The 17,284-nt window shown below is 38.8% G+C and overlaps 3 protein-coding genes across 3 annotated transcripts; all 3 read left to right on the top strand.

The window, feature by feature from the left end:
• The first annotated feature begins 286 nt into the window (after positions 1–286).
• Positions 287–4,913, top strand: mrps15 (mitochondrial ribosomal protein S15). The gene is made up of 8 exons (XM_069138959.1): positions 287–514; positions 2,951–3,019; positions 3,110–3,185; positions 3,304–3,352; positions 3,514–3,598; positions 3,720–3,778; positions 4,142–4,333; positions 4,591–4,913. The coding sequence occupies exons 1-8, from the start codon at positions 391–393 to the stop codon at positions 4,699–4,701; spliced, it is 765 nt and encodes a 254-aa protein (XP_068995060.1). The 5' UTR covers positions 287–390; the 3' UTR covers positions 4,702–4,913.
• A 1,288-nt stretch (positions 4,914–6,201) lies between these two features.
• LOC138191882 (cornifelin homolog) lies at positions 6,202–8,138 on the top strand. The gene is made up of 4 exons (XM_069138946.1): positions 6,202–6,306; positions 6,985–7,132; positions 7,260–7,396; positions 7,620–8,138. Exons 2-4 carry the CDS (start codon positions 7,021–7,023, stop codon positions 7,722–7,724), a joined length of 354 nt encoding a protein of 117 aa, XP_068995047.1. The 5' UTR covers positions 6,202–6,306; positions 6,985–7,020; the 3' UTR covers positions 7,725–8,138.
• Positions 8,139–8,341: 203 nt separating this feature from the next.
• Positions 8,342–15,730, top strand: oscp1b (organic solute carrier partner 1b). The gene is made up of 10 exons (XM_069142106.1): positions 8,342–8,567; positions 10,464–10,618; positions 10,914–11,081; positions 11,562–11,642; positions 11,783–11,886; positions 12,361–12,489; positions 12,933–13,002; positions 13,250–13,389; positions 13,513–13,576; positions 14,314–15,730. Exons 1-10 carry the CDS (start codon positions 8,456–8,458, stop codon positions 14,431–14,433), a joined length of 1,143 nt encoding a protein of 380 aa, XP_068998207.1. The 5' UTR covers positions 8,342–8,455; the 3' UTR covers positions 14,434–15,730.
• The last annotated feature ends 1,554 nt before the right edge of the window (positions 15,731–17,284 follow it).

The raw sequence follows: 17,284 nt of genomic DNA, 5'->3' as shown, positions 1-17,284 counted from the left end.
TCCATTGTTTATGGTCTGTCAGAACTTGTGTTGGTTGCTTACTAAGATCCATTTTTAACAAAAAAAAAAAAACTCAATTACAGGAAATACTAAGATTTGGTTATTAAAGTAAACCATGTTAAATGCAAAAATAAATTAAAAGTAAAAGGATAAAGACTCCAAAACTCGGTTTACTCTGTTAACTCTTGGTTGTTGTTTTGTTTTTTTTCATTAAATCAAACTGTCCAATCGATGTGCTCTGGGATTGTTAGCGTGGCCTTTACATGCCTCCATCGTCAATCGGCTAGTTTGGTCCTACCCAAAATGGCGATCTTCGTGTAGGGGTCGAGTGTGATTACCTTTCACATTTCCATCAATTGCAGAGAGTTTATTTTGATACCTTTCTTAGCCATGTTCACAACAATAGGCCTGCGGGCCGCTCTGAAGTCGTCCGCCGGTGCCCTGTGCTCGGCTGCGTCCGTCAAACCCTGGACGAGCTGCTCGGCTTTACGCTCAGCACCGACAGCGAGCCGCGGTGAGTGTGGGCACGATGGAAAAACGGTGGAAGCTGCAGACAGCGTTTTATTATGACTAGTGTCCACTAACACCTTCCTTTAAGATGTTAGGTAGCCGGGGCGTTACTTAACTAACAGCAGTCGGTTCCTAATACTCGGAACCCCAATTCATTCAAATGGGAGGGTCAAAATATTAGGAACACCTCCCCCCCTATAACAATAATAAAAAAAATTACTGTCGCCAAAATGATCATCAAAATAAATGAACAGCTCTCAATCAAATTGAATAACGGCTAAACAATCCCCATGAACTGAAAATGTAGTGCTGGACTGTTATAATATTCCTAATATGTCACCTGTGAGTGTTTTTTTTTTTTAATGTTGTGGCTTATTAGTGTATTCAATAGGACTACACCGTTATGTGTGCAATATCACTTAAATGTCCTATGATTCAAAGTTGTATCGCCATTGCAAGTTTACAAGTAGAGTATTTCCGTCTCTGAACAATCAAAACAAATATTTTAGAAAAACTATATTGGAAATACAGGCATCAAAGTAAAAACTCAAAGGTGAAAAAGTGAATGCACCTGACACGCAACTTAGAAAACCTGTAATCATTGAAACTAAATTAAGTACAACTGTGATTTTTCAATTAGAATTGGAAGAACATTGGCTTAGGCCTTTTCTCATTTTTGTACTTTTACAGCAGCACACAAGTGGAACGGAGGAGTGAATAAGCAATTTAAAAAATAAATAATAATAACATAATTACAAACTAAATATATACATAAATACAAAAAGTATATTTAATACTCTCATTGTGTGTGTTGCATTGCTCTAAAATATCACTCTTACAGTAAAAATTCAGAGGTTTTGCCAAATCTTATTTTAATTTTAAACCATTTTGAAGAGTTTGCATTATGCTAAAATAGTCATTCCTCTTGCGTAATAACTGCTGAGAACTGTTAACATCGTAGAAACAAGACTCCAGACAGCATTTCTGGTCTCCCTCCTCCGGTTCTCACATTTTTGGGGAGCATTTAATAACATAATCCTCAACAACCTGACTGGTGGACTTGTTAGATAGTTGAAAATGACTTTAAGTCTGAGGTTTCGTGCACATTTGTGCAGGTTGAACTATAAAAGAGGTCCTGCTGACACCACTAAACATGATCATTGATGCTACTTTATTCTCTAAGACTGTGTGTGTTTGCTTCCCCCTGTATTCGTTTGCGTGCTCAATCTAATGCATCGTTTTGCATCACTATTATTATCATCATATCACAAACTTTACTTTCATTTTCCCTTCAAGTTAACTAGAATGTGATAACTTGTTTTCTCACTTACACCGTCCTATTTTCTGGTTGCTAACAGTCACAAATGTACCAACCCTTTATTCACAGGCCTGCCCAGAGCTATATGGCTTGTAGACCACTTCAGTAATATCAGTGAAGAAATACTCTTAAGCCAACGTCATCATATATTTGACTGGGTGTACAGTTTCTAGTCTGTGAAATATCAAATAAATTATACAGTTCTAGCAAACAGAACTAAAATCACTGTCAGGGTTTTAATTAAAAAAAATTTAACCTGCCTTCAAATATTTGACTTTTCTTACAATAGTATAAACTGTTCTATTCGCCAAAGATCGCTGCGATCGTCTTCAGTGGATTGAGGTGTTCGTCGTACATGTGGCTGGATTTCTAATGGAGGGCTGAATCTTTAGTGTTTGGAGAAAATGACATAATTTCATGATATTGAAAACCACTGTGCTCTCATCATCCGGTACATGCGCAGGCATGTTTTATCTGTAGTGTGGGACAGCCACATTTTACAGATTGTCTTGATGGTGCTCTTGAAATCGTTCGCTCAGTCACGCACCTTAAACTTGATGATCAGTTGCATCGTCAGCCTGTAAAATTCCTCTCACCGGAGAAGGTGGGTTTGTTGGATTTGGACGAATTGGAGTGACTTTCTGAAAAAGTCGAGCAAAAAGTGTCCCTCTTCCACACTAATATTTTATAGCCACCGAAAGTCACTTTTCAAACTATATTACTTTACGTATCACTCATTTCTTCAGCTTTAATGTTCCATAGCGTGTCTTTGGACATAATGTTAACATACACAATCAATGTGAAACTGCCAACATGCAAAACTGTGCCACAGATAATTGTATTGAATTCTTTTGTAACTTTTGTCTTTTGCAGGATAAACATTCTCTCCCGTCCTCTGTAGTTCCATGTTACCATCAGCTTTGACTACATTTCCACCCTTAATATTTCATTTTTAATTCACCTGCTCTTTAGGCACTGGCTATTTGTCCTCTTCTGAGCCCAAGCTAATGATGATCCTCTTGTTTATGCATTTTTTTTTTTTTTATAAATTTGTTTTCCCATCATTGAGTCTATTACAAACGTGTGAAAAGGCACAAAGATTCCAACATTTTTCTTTCTCAGTTGCAGGAAGCTTCGCTGTTCCACCACCAGTGAGACATTATGCTCGGGTTGCAAAGAAAAAGAAGACAGGTATCTTATGAGGCATCATTAAACCATGTTTGTACCTTTTGCACCTGATTTAAGCTAAATGTTTTCGTCTAAGTATCTGGTTTCTTCCAGGTCCGGAGAGCCAGCTCAGTGATCTCCCTCCAACAATGCTGATGATGGATTATGCAGCTGTACCCCTCGCTCAAACGTAAGCGCACATACAAACGTGTAAAATTTAAATGTACAACACATGATCAATGTGCATTCAGATATGTATTAGATTAATCATATACTCCTTTGACACCACTTTTTTTTCCTGCTAACAGGAGTGACGACATTGTCAAGCGACTTCTCTCATTGGAGTTGGCGAGTCATGTAAGACATCACTGTGTGATGGTTTATCCTGCTGTGTTGTTCATTTCTTTGTGATTGCCTCCCGAGAAATGCATGTTGGTCTACCTTTTTCAGAATGTAGAGTCATAAACAAGTAGATTATTATAACTAACACATAAAACTAATGATGTTCATGTCTTCAGAGTGAAAAGCTGCGGCTGAAAAAGGAGCAGCTGATTGCAAAAGTCCAGAGGGACGAAAGTGACCGCAGCTCAGTGGAAGTTAAGGGTGAGATGCCAGTGTTTGTATTTTAGTGAACACACTATGTGCATGATCAAACAGAAGCCACATCTTACTATAAATGAATGGTATGATGATTAAATTGCCCCTCTGATCTGTCTCTCTTCAGTGGCTGTTTTGACTGCAAGAATCCGAAACTATCAGGAACATTTGCAAAAACATCACAAGGTGGGTTTTATAAAAACGATGTAACATGTTTCAGGGCAGTTGACTCGTACCACCAGAGCTTTCACGTATGAGTATGTCTCTCCATATTTCCTGCATGCAATGTGCTACAGGATATCCTGTGTACTCCCCCACATTAAACCGAAACATGTGTAGTACAGCCGAGGTCAGAAGTTTCCATGTTACATCACACATCTAAGAGTTTTATTAAAAATGACGCAGATAGGGAATAAAGACTCGAACCTGGAAACTGTTTATCTGTTGCATTTGTTAGAAGATGAGTGTATAAAGTGGGCTTTATTTCTGCCTGTTTACAACTATTTAAATCCCATTTGTAGTTCACTTTTATGTGTTGTCTCATGTCAGGACAAAGCTAACAAGAGGCGGATGCTGATGGCCATTGACCGAAGGAAAAAGCTTTTGAAAAACCTTCGGTTGGTTCGCTTTGACACCTTTGAGAAAGTGTGTGAGCAGCTGGGCATCACTTACACCTTCCCCCCAGAGTACTACAGACGGGCCACCCGCCGCTGGCTGGCCAAGAAAGAGTTCTGCATCAAGGTAGCAAACCAATAACCACATTATTCTGCTTACATTCATATTTACTTTGCACAATAGTGTGTATTGTTTTAATTGGGCAGTGTCCTGTATAACAGTGATATCAGCTGGACAAGGCCGTAAATTTAGATATCCATTAAACACAAGACTTTACCACTTGTGTCTTAAAGCATTACCTCAAGCTTCCTTGTAGGTTTGTTTATGCCAACATGTTGAGGGTGACATTTCATGCTGGTTTGTGTGTGTTTCTCTCTTGTCAGGTTTTCAAAGCAGTGCAGAAGCAGAGAGCAGAGCAGAGGATGGAGATGAAGCAGAGTTTAAGCGCCACAGAAACGGAGGCAGACAAGACAAAAGCAGCTGAGACCCAATGAAACAGCTCATTGTAAATGTTTGTCTCGATGGAAATCTTCACTTTCACACCTTCAGATGTGGTGAAGTGGCATGTGGATAAATAGGTTCTTTCTTTTTTTCATGTGTACCATCATACAATATTATTTGCGTTTGCTTTCAGGTTGATGTCAGAATCATCTGAAAATGTCACAACCTAATGAAAATAAAAATGTCCCACAAAGTTGTATTGAAATGTATTCACTCTGAGATGATTGACTATCAGTTAGATATGTTTAATATGTGTCTGCACAAAACAAAAGTTGTGAAGCCAGACTGCAAAGTTTCAGCTGCAGCTGAAAGGATAACTCGCCATGTGGTGAATCACATGAGAACTACGCCTAAACAGCATTCTGTGGGTGGACACTGACAGGCAAGTTATTGCGCAATCTTCAGTACCAAGCAATCACATTATTAGTACTTCTTCTTTCAATACTATTTTAACTGTGTTTGCCGTGTGCAGAAGTTTGGGGTTTACATTATGCCTAATTTCCTAAATTTTTAGGAGCATTTCTGTTTATTTCAATATGATTCATCTTTTTCAGGATAGTTTAAATGATATGATGTCAAACGTTCTTACAGAAAAGGCTATTAAAAGTAATGTAATGTCATAGAAAAACTTATGTCAAAATTTTGTTGACTGCCACATGTTAATGAAACAGGTCACGTTGAGGTTTGAGGTGGAGTTGCTACAGATTTTTGGTCATTTAGATGTTTTTGGTCCCAATAAAAAAGATCTTGTGATCCTGTACAACATCACAAACTGTCATACAATCACATATTCATCATTTAATTTCATACCCAATGTGCAAGATAACAAAATAATACATTCCCAAAGTATCACCTTCACTACCTTCTGAATGAACTTAATTTTTGCCTCTCAATGTTTCAAGTTACTTCAGAGGTCAGTCTTGCAATAACAACAAATGCACACGTGTGTACAACATGGACATCAATATGAAGCCTTGAATTCCCTCGGGGGATTCAGTTCATCTTAAAACAACTGCATGCAGGCCCTGTGATGGACTGCCGACCTGTCCAGAGTGTACCCTGCCTTCGCCCAAAGTGAGCTGAGATTGGCTCCAGCCCCCCCGTGACCCTGTTCAGGATATAACGGGTATAGATAATGTATGGATGGACAACTGCATGTAGTTTGGTGCTGGTTTGACTCCTGAGTAAATACATGCCTGCTTTTACAAACTGCACTGATGACTTGTTGATCGATTAAAACCTTAAAACCGTGTGACAAAGAACGTGATGCATTTGTGGGTAACACATGAAAGTGTGGTCTAAACAACTCTGACAACTGCATGAGTTCCCTGAACTGTGCAGAGCTGATCTCAGTCATCAGCCGATGTGCAATCTATTGACCTGCTGCTGTTTGAGAATTTAGCATCAGTCAGCCTCAAAGCAAAGCAGTAGTTTTCGTTTATTGACCCACAGTGCATCACTGCATATGTTTGTCATCCGCAGAAACAGCAGTTTGTCAGAAAACCAGCATTTCACAGCTCTACCTCCGTCACAGCTTCCTGTGTGGTGTGCAGCTTGTCAGTTTGATCAGGAGGAGTTCAGACTCACACAATCTTCTGGTAAGTGACACCTTTTTTTCCGCTTGCAGTAGGTTAACTTCTAACTTTACTGCTCATTTAGTTAAACTGATATTTTCAAATCAAAACACTAAACCTTATAAATTCATACAATAAATGATTTGCTGCAGCATTAATAAAAGATAACATGGCATGTGTTTCAATAACATATTTAAATATACCTGTATAATGATCTACTACTGTCCCTACTAAATACAGAATATAGATACAGAAACAAAATCCTAAAGACAAAATTCTCAAAAAATCAAGTCTTTCAACTTTAAACCAAATTTCAAAACAAATCTGAGCAAGATTAGTAATCTACATCTTAAATTGGTACACGCTGACTGTGTTGAGAAGGACTTTCTGATTGCAAAACAATTAACACTTTATTATTGTGTAAATCACACAAAATGCGCAAAGCAGGTCCAGGTCTTGTTTGGTGTTAAAGGAAAAAACTCTCTAAAAGCATTTGTTGAAACAGCTTTGCGTTGATCTTACTGAGTGCTGATTGAGTGGTAGAGTGTGTCGAACACATTCGTGATATCGCAGGTTTTATTCTCCCATTGAGAGCACTGTGACACTTCTTACTCTGGAAATTACATGAGCAAATGTGACAAGAATATTGCAACAATCTGCACTTTTGCCACAGTTCTTACAGCTGAATGTGTCTTTAACTAGATAGCTAAATCAAAACAAGCAGATCCAGTGATCCAAATGTCGAACCCGGTGGTCTCCCATCAACCAGGCGCAGGCGGCTATGGGACAAATGTCCAAACAGGAGAATGGAGCACGGGCTTGTGCTCCTGCTGCAGTGACATATTCGTCTGTGAGTATATGTCACACAATTTGTCCATGCACCAAAGATACACTCAGGCATGTTTTGTTCAGAGAGATTGTGTTTTCTGGGTCAAAAATTCACAAAGAAATGATCTTAAATTAATTCCGTTGTTCAGGTGCCCTTGGTTTTACCTGCCCAATGGCTCTGAGCTGCTACACAGCAAATAAGTATGGAGAACACTGTTGTTTGGCTTGTGTGCCAGGAGGCTTGACGGCCATGAGGACTCATATGAGACTGACCTACGGTATTCAGGTATGTTACACAAACCAACATAGCGATTAATGATTCAAGTTTCAGAATGCCCTTTCTTGTGTCTTGGGCTCTGCAATAACCTGGCTCTTATAAAAGTTAAAGATTTCATGAAAATAGGAAATGTTGGGTGTTCCTTGAAATTGAGAAACACAAAGCACTGCACACTTCCTCAAAGAAGGTTAACGTTGAGTTTGATTTGTTGTTGCAATTTTTTTAACCACAGGGAACAGTGTGCAATGATGCCTTGATGACTTTTTTCTGCGGATTTTGTGAAGTGTGCAGGATGGCGCGAGAAATCCACATCAGGAATGGAGACATCACACTGTAATAACAGGAGGGAGTTTTTTGATTATGCTCAGCTTGTAGCTAATTTGTTTATTCCTTGAGCTTTCACATAAGCAGAGCAAAGATGGAGCTGCTAAATAAACATGCAGTTCAATGCATTAAATGTAATTTTTCAGTATGCACCTGTGTACATTTATTTTGTTTACTTTTCAATGTAAAAGAAATATGTAACAACTCCAAATGTGATGGTGATGTGATGATCATTTGACCTACTGTCAAAGTTGTGACCCCCTAAATTAAACGTACTTGATGTCCTTTATCATGTTATGGTATCAGCAATGAAGTTGTCAACAGTTAAACAAATGAGTAATTTCCATTTTTCAATTAAACAAGTTAAAAAACATATACATTATTTTGTGTTCTGATATGATGGAAACATAATAAATAAATGAGCTGAGTTTGTATTTTTTTTTATTCTATATTCTCACGAGATTCCCCAGAAACACGGGCTCTAATAGCACGTGACGTAGGCGCACAAAGACAGCTCCTTTAAATTCACGCTGGTTAAAAAGAAAGTTTTACGCTCCTCTGGCCCCGCCCCTTACCCTTACACCAGAACCTCTGATTGGCTGCTTTCTTCGTGGCCTGGCAACCAGAAGAGGCTTTACCAAACAGACAGAATCGCACGGCAAACACTCGGGCTAGCCACAGTCGCTTGGCCGCCTTCATTTTTTTTTTTTCTCCCCGAAAAGATTCAAGCGTTCAGATACCGTCATGTCTTCAAGGACTCTGCCGCTGCTCTTTATTAACCTCGGCGGCGAAATGCTGTACATCCTGGACCAGCGGCTTCGAGCACAGAATATACCCGCTGACAAAGCTAAGAAAGGTAGCTGGCTTAGCAGCTAAACGGCTAACAACACAAATGTCACCCTGCTGCAAGTGAAACGTTAATGTCACCCCGTGAGAAGTACACGTTCAGTTTAGTCTGTTTGTTTGTTTGTTTACTTGTTGGTGTGTCGGTAAGTATCGGCGACTCAGTGAAAGTCAATATAGTCAAGAGGTAAAAAAAAAAAAATGAATGAGTCGGTTGGTTGTGTTTTGGTTAAGTAACCCGCGTAGACCACCATTGTTGGACAATGAAGTAGGTTTTGTTATTTCCTGTGATTTATTGTCTATAAATGGGAAGCCACTTGTATCATAACGGGCTTTAGTAGACAGCCTGGCTCCCGCAGAATGACTTTTAATGCTATATGGTGTACATACATGTTCAGCATACATCTATAGTGTAGATTTAACAGGGGTGTCAAACATACGGCCCGCGGGCCGGATCCGGCCCGCCAGGGGGTCCAGCTCGGCCCGCCGGATGACTTTGCTAAGTGTGAAAATTACATAAAGACATACATTGCATTTCTATGAGAATATGGAGGTTTATGAGTACAAACGTTTTGTATTTTTTTTTTTTTTTTTTTTTTTTTAATCGATCCAGTAATTGCTTCAGAAACAGTCAATTGACTATTGACATCAATAGTGTGACGTCAAACGCGTCACAAAGCGAGGGAATCTGCAGAGAGCCCAGGCAGATAAACAGTGGGCTGATGTCTTGAGTTTTTGGTCTTTATGTTTCTAGTTTATTGTAGAAAGACCTTTAAAATAGGGTTTATCATCCAAAAACCTTCACCAATGATTTAAACATAGAGAAATGTTGTCGTTATGTATGCGTTATTATGCTATGATTTTATTGGTCTGGCAGTATGTGGCCCCTTAACTAAAGTGAGTTTGACACCCCTGGTGTAGAACCACATTTGACAGAGAGATGTAATAAACAGTCTGGTTTCAGAACATAATTTCATCTAACTTCTTTTAATTCATAAAGTTTCCACAATAGCCGGCTGGATAGAGGAGGACAGAAAGAGAGGTATTCCTATCATGCACTAATGCATTTGCAGCTCTTTGCTCTGCTTCAGCCTCGCCACCCGCTGCATTAACAATAGGTAAATGAACAGCAGATAAGACCTTATTCGCACTGATCAACTCACTAATCATGTGCTGTCAGATGCTGGGCCACTCAGGTGATCAGGCCCTAGCCACAAACTTAATTGATTATGAAGGCCTTAGTTGTAATTAGGTCAAATATGTCCAAATTCTGTGAGTCAAGTTAAAGAAAGCTTCCAAGCTCCCAAGTTGGCTTTTGTCTAAAAATCAATGTTTTATGTGCCAAAAAAAAATACATGCGCTTCATAATGTATTCATGTGCTTTTCAGCATATGTGGAGAACACCATCTGGGGCTCACCCCATTTCTAATCTATGTCAGCACCAAGACTAAGGTTGTTTTCCCAACTTTTTTTTATTCTATTCCATTTTTTTTTATTTTTATTTCTCTCTTCCTTTAGTTAATTGAGCTTCCGCTTGCTTTACGGGTAAATAGAGCTCCTGCAAAATGTAAAAAGGTGAATATAGTTGAATGGTTTGACCTTTGACAGATATTAACAGTGATTGGGATTAGCTACGACAGTGATGCACAGAAGTGAGAACAGCAAACCATAATCTTGTAACCAAACCATTTACAATCTGGATGTAGGCCTTCTACCAATTAGGATAAATTGCTGATGGCTCGCCATGCTGCTGCTTTGTTAGGGCCTTTGGGATTAAGCTCTTGATGAAATTGGTTTGGCCAGTATATAGTATAGAGTGCTCCTCTCCCTGCTTCTCATCCTGCAATGTGGAAAGTACATTTGTCTAACCTCTTTGTGGACTTGTCTGTTGTGCTGTTTGCCTGACTAGTTATGAATGACATAATCACCACCATGTTCAACAAGAAGTTCCTGGAAGAACTTTTCAAGCCACAGGAGCTTTATTCCAAGAAGGCGCTGCGGACTGTGTTCGACAGGCTGGCTCATGCATCCATAATGAGACTCAACCAAGCTAGTATGGACAAGGTGAGTTGTTATGTACACAGATGTTGCCACACATCAATCACGTTCCTTCATCAACTTCACAGAGCTGGCTGTTTGTTATGCATCCCTTTTTATTAATCTACATACCAATCAGTCCTTTGCATGACTAGTTTACTATATCATTTTGTTGCCTTTAAGTTTACCCGTAATGCTGTACGGCTGCATTATAGAGCAATACATACACTCCGTATGTGGCTCCCCCTGCTGTTTATTATACAACAACACCATGCATTTATTTTTGATGACCGAGACAGTTACCTTGTGCCCCTCTTTACAGCTCTATGACCTGATGACCATGGCTTTCAAATATCAGGTGCTTCTCTGTCCTCGACCGAAGGACATCCTCCTCGTCTCCTTCAACCACATGGATGCAATCAAAGACTTTGTGAAAGATACTCCCAGCATCCTCAGCCAGGTCGATGAGACCTACCTGCAGCTTATAGAGGTACGACATGTGGGACTTCACTGTCGCCACATTTTTTTATCGACAGGAGCAGGTAGCAAATTTGTTATTTTGTGTGTGTGTGTGTGTGTGTGTGTGTGTGTGTGTGTGTGTGTGTGTGTGTTAGAAGAGATAAACTACAAAAAGGATCGCAAACTTGTATTTATTATTTATTATACATAGATTATAATATTTTTTAAATCTTCTTAATCTAAATTTTTTTAACTGCATAAAAGCTAGTTCTCATTTCATTATTTAGTACATAATTATGTTTTTATTAATGCCAATTCAGACATGAGAAGTGTCTAATATTTTTTTGTAGTGACTGACTGCACATTTATTGATAGAAAATATACAAAAGATAGATGTAAATATTTTAGAATATTATTTTTTTTGCCTTTATGCTCATATGCCCCCCCCCACACACACACACACACTTTTTTACACCAGTTTAGATATCTTTACTCTTTCTTTACTTCTTAGATGTATACACCGATGTCCTATGGTGAATTCCAGTTGATTAGACAAACTCTTCTTATCTTCTTCCAAGACATGCACATAAGGGTAAGTCCATTAAATGTGACATTTAATTATGGGAACTGTATTAATTACAGAAGTAACACTCCTTTTTGTTTTGTGATTTATTTGCTTTCGTATGTCTTTTTTCCCCCCCTCTCTTTCTGTGTCTTTCTCTTCTATGCCAGGTGTCTATTTTTCTAAAGGACAAAGTCCAGAACTCAAATGGCCGCTTTGTACTTTCCACCACTGGTCCTGTGCCCCATGGAACACAAGTCCCTGGCTTGATAAGGTACTACAGTGTACAGCTCTTATCCCTCAGACCGAAATACTCTAAAGAATGACGGAGGTGACTGAGATAGAAAAAGTGTCCCTCATAGTTAACTTAGCCATTGATCCATCCAGTGATCTTTAATGTTTGACTTTATGTCTTCTATATAGCCTGCTTACTATCTTACTTAGACACTGTAATCTGATGTTATGTAGGCTTCTCTGCGGCTAATTGCATTACAGAGGTTTTGTTGAACAAGCGTTTGACTTCTAATTTTAGATGCGCTGTATGTTTAGCTTGGATCAAATTTCTTAAGGATTGTATTTGCACAGTGAAACATTTAAAGCATCGAGGAAACACGCTCACATGCAAACATCTGAGCTGAGCCACCTACTTAAGACAATGAATTATATCATAGGCAAAGGGAAGTGCTGTGGATACAGAAGGTATTGACAGCTTTCTTGTCTGCACTTTTGTGTTTTCTGGTCGTTTCAGGATGTTCAGCTGTACTGGTGGGGAAATGAAAAGGCTGCACTTCAATAATGGAGGGAACTACAATGCGGCGCTCCGGGAGGGATCTTTTGAGATTTTTGGAGACAGGGTCACAAAACTAGGCACAAACATGTAAGGCACTGCAACTGAACATGACTCGGTACTTTTTCAACTGTGGCAGTTGGTTAAGAACCATACGTCATCCAGGTCAAGAGATATTTTGAAATCATTAAATAAACAACAGTTGGGCCTGATAGTCCAGATAACACATCAGTCCTCGTCATAGAGTGCAAAACACTTTAGCATCTGTGGTCTGTTTCTTAATATTATGGTGTGAATACCTGTAGGGATTAAATGACGGAGAATCTACCATTTAGTAAAAAGTATAAAATCTACTAGATGATTAAACAAACCAAAAAGCCCACAAATGTTTGCTTTAATCATCTTAATTAATGCTATGATAGTTTGCCGGTATATTTCCAAGGTATTATAAATAAAGCATTTGCAAGTCATCTTTTGTCAGTATGTTATATGGACATATGCACTGATTCTCTCTTTGTCATGTTTTCATTCAGGTACAGTGTAAGCCGCCCCGTGGAGACTCACATGTCTGGTACATCTAAAAATTCTGCTCAACACACAAAGGTGAAACAATAATTGTTTTATTAATACTCAAAGGAAATAATTAAGGTTATTTTTGACAAATAGAGCTTTAAGATTGGTTCTTCTGATGTGTTTTAACTCTTTACGGTGTCAGTCAGTGTATAACAGGCCCAGGAATTTGATGAAGAGACCCTGGAACAGAGCTATACTTTACTTCCTGATGCCATATCATCATTAAGAACAGGATCTTGTAAACAAGTAAAGTGAACAAGCAATTGTGTGTCAACAGGTCAATACTGCTCCAAACCCTCTAGCCAAAGAGGAACTGAACCTGTTGGCCAGGTTAATGGGGGGGTTAGAAGTTCAGAAACCTGGAAACACAGACACCGGCTTCCGAGTTAACCTCTTTGCCACAGATGAAGAGGAAGAGTAAGTATCCTTATATGTGGTGTATGGCACTAAAATTAAACTGCTACTGTTTCCTGTTTGAAAAATACTATTTATCTTGTTTGAATCAATCACAACTAACATCGTGACTCCTCTTTATCACAGAGAGGCGTTAATATCAAGACCCAATGATCTTTCATATGGAGTCATAAACATCCAAGCCACAAAGGTAAAGCTTCGATAGCTGTCCTCACAAATTATTTTTGGAGGAAAGAGTTACATGTCCAGTATTTGTTTAATAGTCATCTCAATTTTACAGCACAATAAATGACAGAAACACTGTCCAACCACAGGACTGTTTTGTCCCTGTTATCAGGGTACAAACTACACAACTGATCTCAGACAAGATGTATTAATAGCAGATTTACTCTGGTTCATGGTCATGTTATTTGTTTTGTTTTGGACTATCAGCTTCCCTTTTCAAAGCCCCTTTTCCTCTTGCTCTCTGATTGGATACTACTACCCCCTGTCATTTTACCCTTGTCGCCAAGGTCCCCCAGTTGCATCTTGCTTTTGGCTGCAATGAAATCAAACATGTTTGAAACCCAATGTAGTGTCTGGACCCACCTTGGACATGCTTGGACTCGTGGGGATAGGCATGAGCACAGATTTTGTGATAACTCCAGGCTTTTCAACTCGGATCTAACAAATTTGGGACTGACAAACCTCTGCAAAAACTTTGTAGTGTGCACTGGCCCAGACATGTTGGCCTCACAACTCATAAGCTGTCTTTTATCCCTGATAAACAAGAGCCAAACGTCACTTATCTTAGGGACACACTTAAATACATATAGTCAATGATCAAGGATGTGAGGCTTTGCCTCAGACCGGATTTACTGTAATGAGGTATAAGTCCTTGTGATGATCACTCTAACACAGTGATTGGTGGACAACATTGTCTTTCAGGACCAGCAAGCCAATGCTGAGCTGGCCAAGATCATGGGAGAGTTTACAGAATCTGGAGATCAGTCTCCCAGTGCCAGCAGCAAAGGAGATGACCTTCTGGCCATGATGGACGGACTGTGACACGGTCACCCCTTGACAGAAATGCCCAGGATGCAATGCATCGTCTACTACTGAAGGCCAGTCTGCTGTCTATATCTGCAAATACACTGCAGCAACCTCACATGCAGACAGAGAACCTTGCTTTTGAGGTGCTTTTAAATGCAGATGTGAGCAGGTGTTTCCATTGGTTGTCTGACAAACAACTTTATATTTGCATTTAACAACAAACCTTAAGCTGTAATATGCTGTAATAGTATGGTTGCTATAAACTGAAGAGTTTCAGTGCAACAGTGTCAGCGTGTTGAACAAGTGTATGTGATAATAGCAAAACATTTTACATAATGTCAAGATGTTGGCATTTTTTAACATCAGCACATAAGATACCTTTCCTTTATTTTCAAATGTCTTTCCTTAAATGTCAGTCACAGTCACAGTTACAATTACATCACAGTTTTAGTTGATTTTCCAGCCATAATTGCAAGATTGTTTATTTCGTGATATTTTGCATCACAAGTATGTCTTTTATTCACACAGTGTGAAGAGTTTGTTAACCTCTTCTGTATTAAATGATGTTGTTATAGAATCAGAGGAAACCCAAGTGCTCTTTCTATGGTGAGAAGTAGATACTCAAATCTTTGTTTTGGTAAGAAATGTGTTCATCTAACATCAGGAGCAACTTGTCAGACATATCCCACAACCCTGTGATGTCTATGAATTTTGAGATAAGACCCAGAGATGTTCTCATGTGCACATGAGTGTATTGTTATAATATAGAGTAATGTAATATAAGCAATTGTCCAATATGTAAATATGTTTATTGCATACTTTATTCATTGAATGTATCATATTCTGTGTATAGGGAAGTGTATATTCCTGCAATTGTTGAATGTGACATTTTTAATGAATAGATGAAAAAATTACCAATAATAATAACATGTTGTTATATGCATTATGCCATTAAGTGTATCATAAGCTTTAGTACTGATGCAATACAGTGTTAAAATGGCATGAACATTGTAATAGTGTGTTGTAGTCAGTCATTTCTAGCAGCAGGGGGAGCTGTACGATCTTTACAGGCAGCATGTTCTTTCTGTCATCAGTCCAAACTGAATGCCACACATTGTGATAACACTCCTTTTATTTAAAAGCCAGCAAAAGGTGATAGATGTGCTCCTTTGACCAAGGTTTTCTTTACTAATTTGCCCTTCGAGTGCAGGAACCACTAAAATAAAAACAAACAAAGTTTGATTTATCATTTTGATGTATACTTCAGTGATATACCTATAAACCAGAACATTAAAAGCAATTTACTTCAACATCATCCATGATAAGACTCCCCTTCTCCAGCACAGATGAATTCCTTAAGCAACAGTAATCTGTGGTACGCAAGATGTGCAGTCTGTCTGCAGACGAGTCAAAGTAATAGTCTGTACTCCTCCAGTCAGCCAGCCACACGCACACACACACACACACACACACACACACACACACACACACAAACAAACACGGTGCATACCATGCAGGCAAAACATGCTGAGACATTTCTCTGAATTGATCTGAGGGAGGAGGATTCTGGTGAGGTCTTCCCAATAAGCTCGGCATAAGAGGAATGAGAAACACTACGTGCCCTGAGGATATAGCCTACTTGCAAAACAAACAGAAACCAGAGCTCATGCGAGTCATCCTGCAACACTCTTCACTGAATTCAACAGAGCTTGCCAGAAAAGAAAAAAAAAAAGATCACCACAACTTTCCTGTGTATCAAAAAAGGTTAGTCCTTTTTTAGCAGCGCTTTCACAAACAACACAGAAGTTGTTTGCCACAAAAAATATAATAATCACCACATATTTTCTTTTGTCTGTTTGTTTGACTTCATATAAAGTTTGCACTACTAATTGTACTTAGGGGCACAAAGTAATTTACAAAAATATCAATTTACAAACAAAATAGTCCAGTCAGCCTTTTCCTATGCAGGCCAAAAGAACCTCTAAAACATGTTTCTCTCACAGACTCTGCATTCGAGTTATGATTCAGTTTCCTCTTTAAAATGTGTGGCCAGGACACTGTAAAGCCACAGGCTGACATGTGTTTCATGTGGCTGGGGTCATATGCTCTGCTGAGTCAAGGCAAGAAGACTAAAGCTATTCAAATAAGGCCCTGCCATTTAGGTTGTCCTCTGAGTCGGTCACATCTGCCTACTGATTTGAAACTGGTAGCTGTGGGTGGATTTCAAAGTTAATCAGTGAGTCTAAATTGGGAACATAGGTGGGCTCTCCAAAATGTCAATGTCATTCAAAACTATGCTTGCTGAGTAAATGAGTAAGCAACTGACTTTTTGATGAATTTACTTAGGGGTCTCTTTGTTGACTGAAATAAACTGTCATTTTGCCAAACTGCAATTTCAACACACAGGTCGTCCCGAAACGTTGTGAGCAGATTGTCTCAAAGATTTTAAAAATGTTATGTGTCTATCAGATAAAGTATTGATTGAATTCCACGATACACAGTTTCACCGAGTCATATGGTTGACCTACATGAAAAGCATCTACAATATAGAGCCTCACATGAAGCAAAATGTCAAAGCTCTATATCTGCGCACTTACAACTCCATGCAGCTACAATAGCTACCTCTAAAGACTATAGCTAAACTGTAGATTTAAAGGTTTCAATGAAGAGAACAGGCATGTTGTGTGACTATAGTGAGATTAAAGACTGCTTTTTTTAAAATCATAATTATTGCTGTAAATATATTTAATACTTAATTTCTGATGACTTCTTCTTGTTGTATGATTATCTAAAACTTTTTTTTTTTTTTTTTTTTTGGTGGCTGACCATGTTTTTATAGCCAGAACAAAATGTTCTGTGTTTGCAA

The sequence above is a fragment of the Embiotoca jacksoni genome, unplaced genomic scaffold (genome assembly GCF_022577435.1).
Source record: "Embiotoca jacksoni isolate LCO1_2020_lvr unplaced genomic scaffold, fEmbJac1.0.p SCAF_11, whole genome shotgun sequence".
Classification (NCBI taxonomy): domain Eukaryota; kingdom Metazoa; phylum Chordata; class Actinopteri; family Embiotocidae; genus Embiotoca; species Embiotoca jacksoni.
Note: the sequence above shows the minus strand (reverse complement) of the source record. Positions and strands in the feature narration are given on the sequence as shown.

What these genes read in the sequence shown, in the direction of transcription:
- LOC138191882 (XM_069138946.1), top strand. Translation starts at nt 7,021, where the DNA reads ATGTCGAACCCGGTGGTCTCCCATCAACCAGGCGCAGGCGGCTATGGG. An exon ending in CTGCAGTGACATATTCGTCT is followed by an intron (nt 7,133 to 7,259) that starts GTGAGTATATGT and finishes TCCGTTGTTCAG; the next exon opens with GTGCCCTTGGTTTTACCTGC. An exon ending in GACTGACCTACGGTATTCAG is followed by an intron (nt 7,397 to 7,619) that starts GTATGTTACACA and finishes TTTTAACCACAG; the next exon opens with GGAACAGTGTGCAATGATGC.
- oscp1b (XM_069142106.1), top strand. Translation starts at nt 8,456, where the DNA reads ATGTCTTCAAGGACTCTGCCGCTGCTCTTTATTAACCTCGGCGGCGAA. An exon ending in CAAGTCCCTGGCTTGATAAG is followed by an intron (nt 11,887 to 12,360) that starts GTACTACAGTGT and finishes TGGTCGTTTCAG; the next exon opens with GATGTTCAGCTGTACTGGTG. An exon ending in ATTCTGCTCAACACACAAAG is followed by an intron (nt 13,003 to 13,249) that starts GTGAAACAATAA and finishes GTGTGTCAACAG; the next exon opens with GTCAATACTGCTCCAAACCC.
- mrps15 (XM_069138959.1), top strand. Translation starts at nt 391, where the DNA reads ATGTTCACAACAATAGGCCTGCGGGCCGCTCTGAAGTCGTCCGCCGGT. An exon ending in CATTGGAGTTGGCGAGTCAT is followed by an intron (nt 3,353 to 3,513) that starts GTAAGACATCAC and finishes TCATGTCTTCAG; the next exon opens with AGTGAAAAGCTGCGGCTGAA. An exon ending in ATTTGCAAAAACATCACAAG is followed by an intron (nt 3,779 to 4,141) that starts GTGGGTTTTATA and finishes GTCTCATGTCAG; the next exon opens with GACAAAGCTAACAAGAGGCG.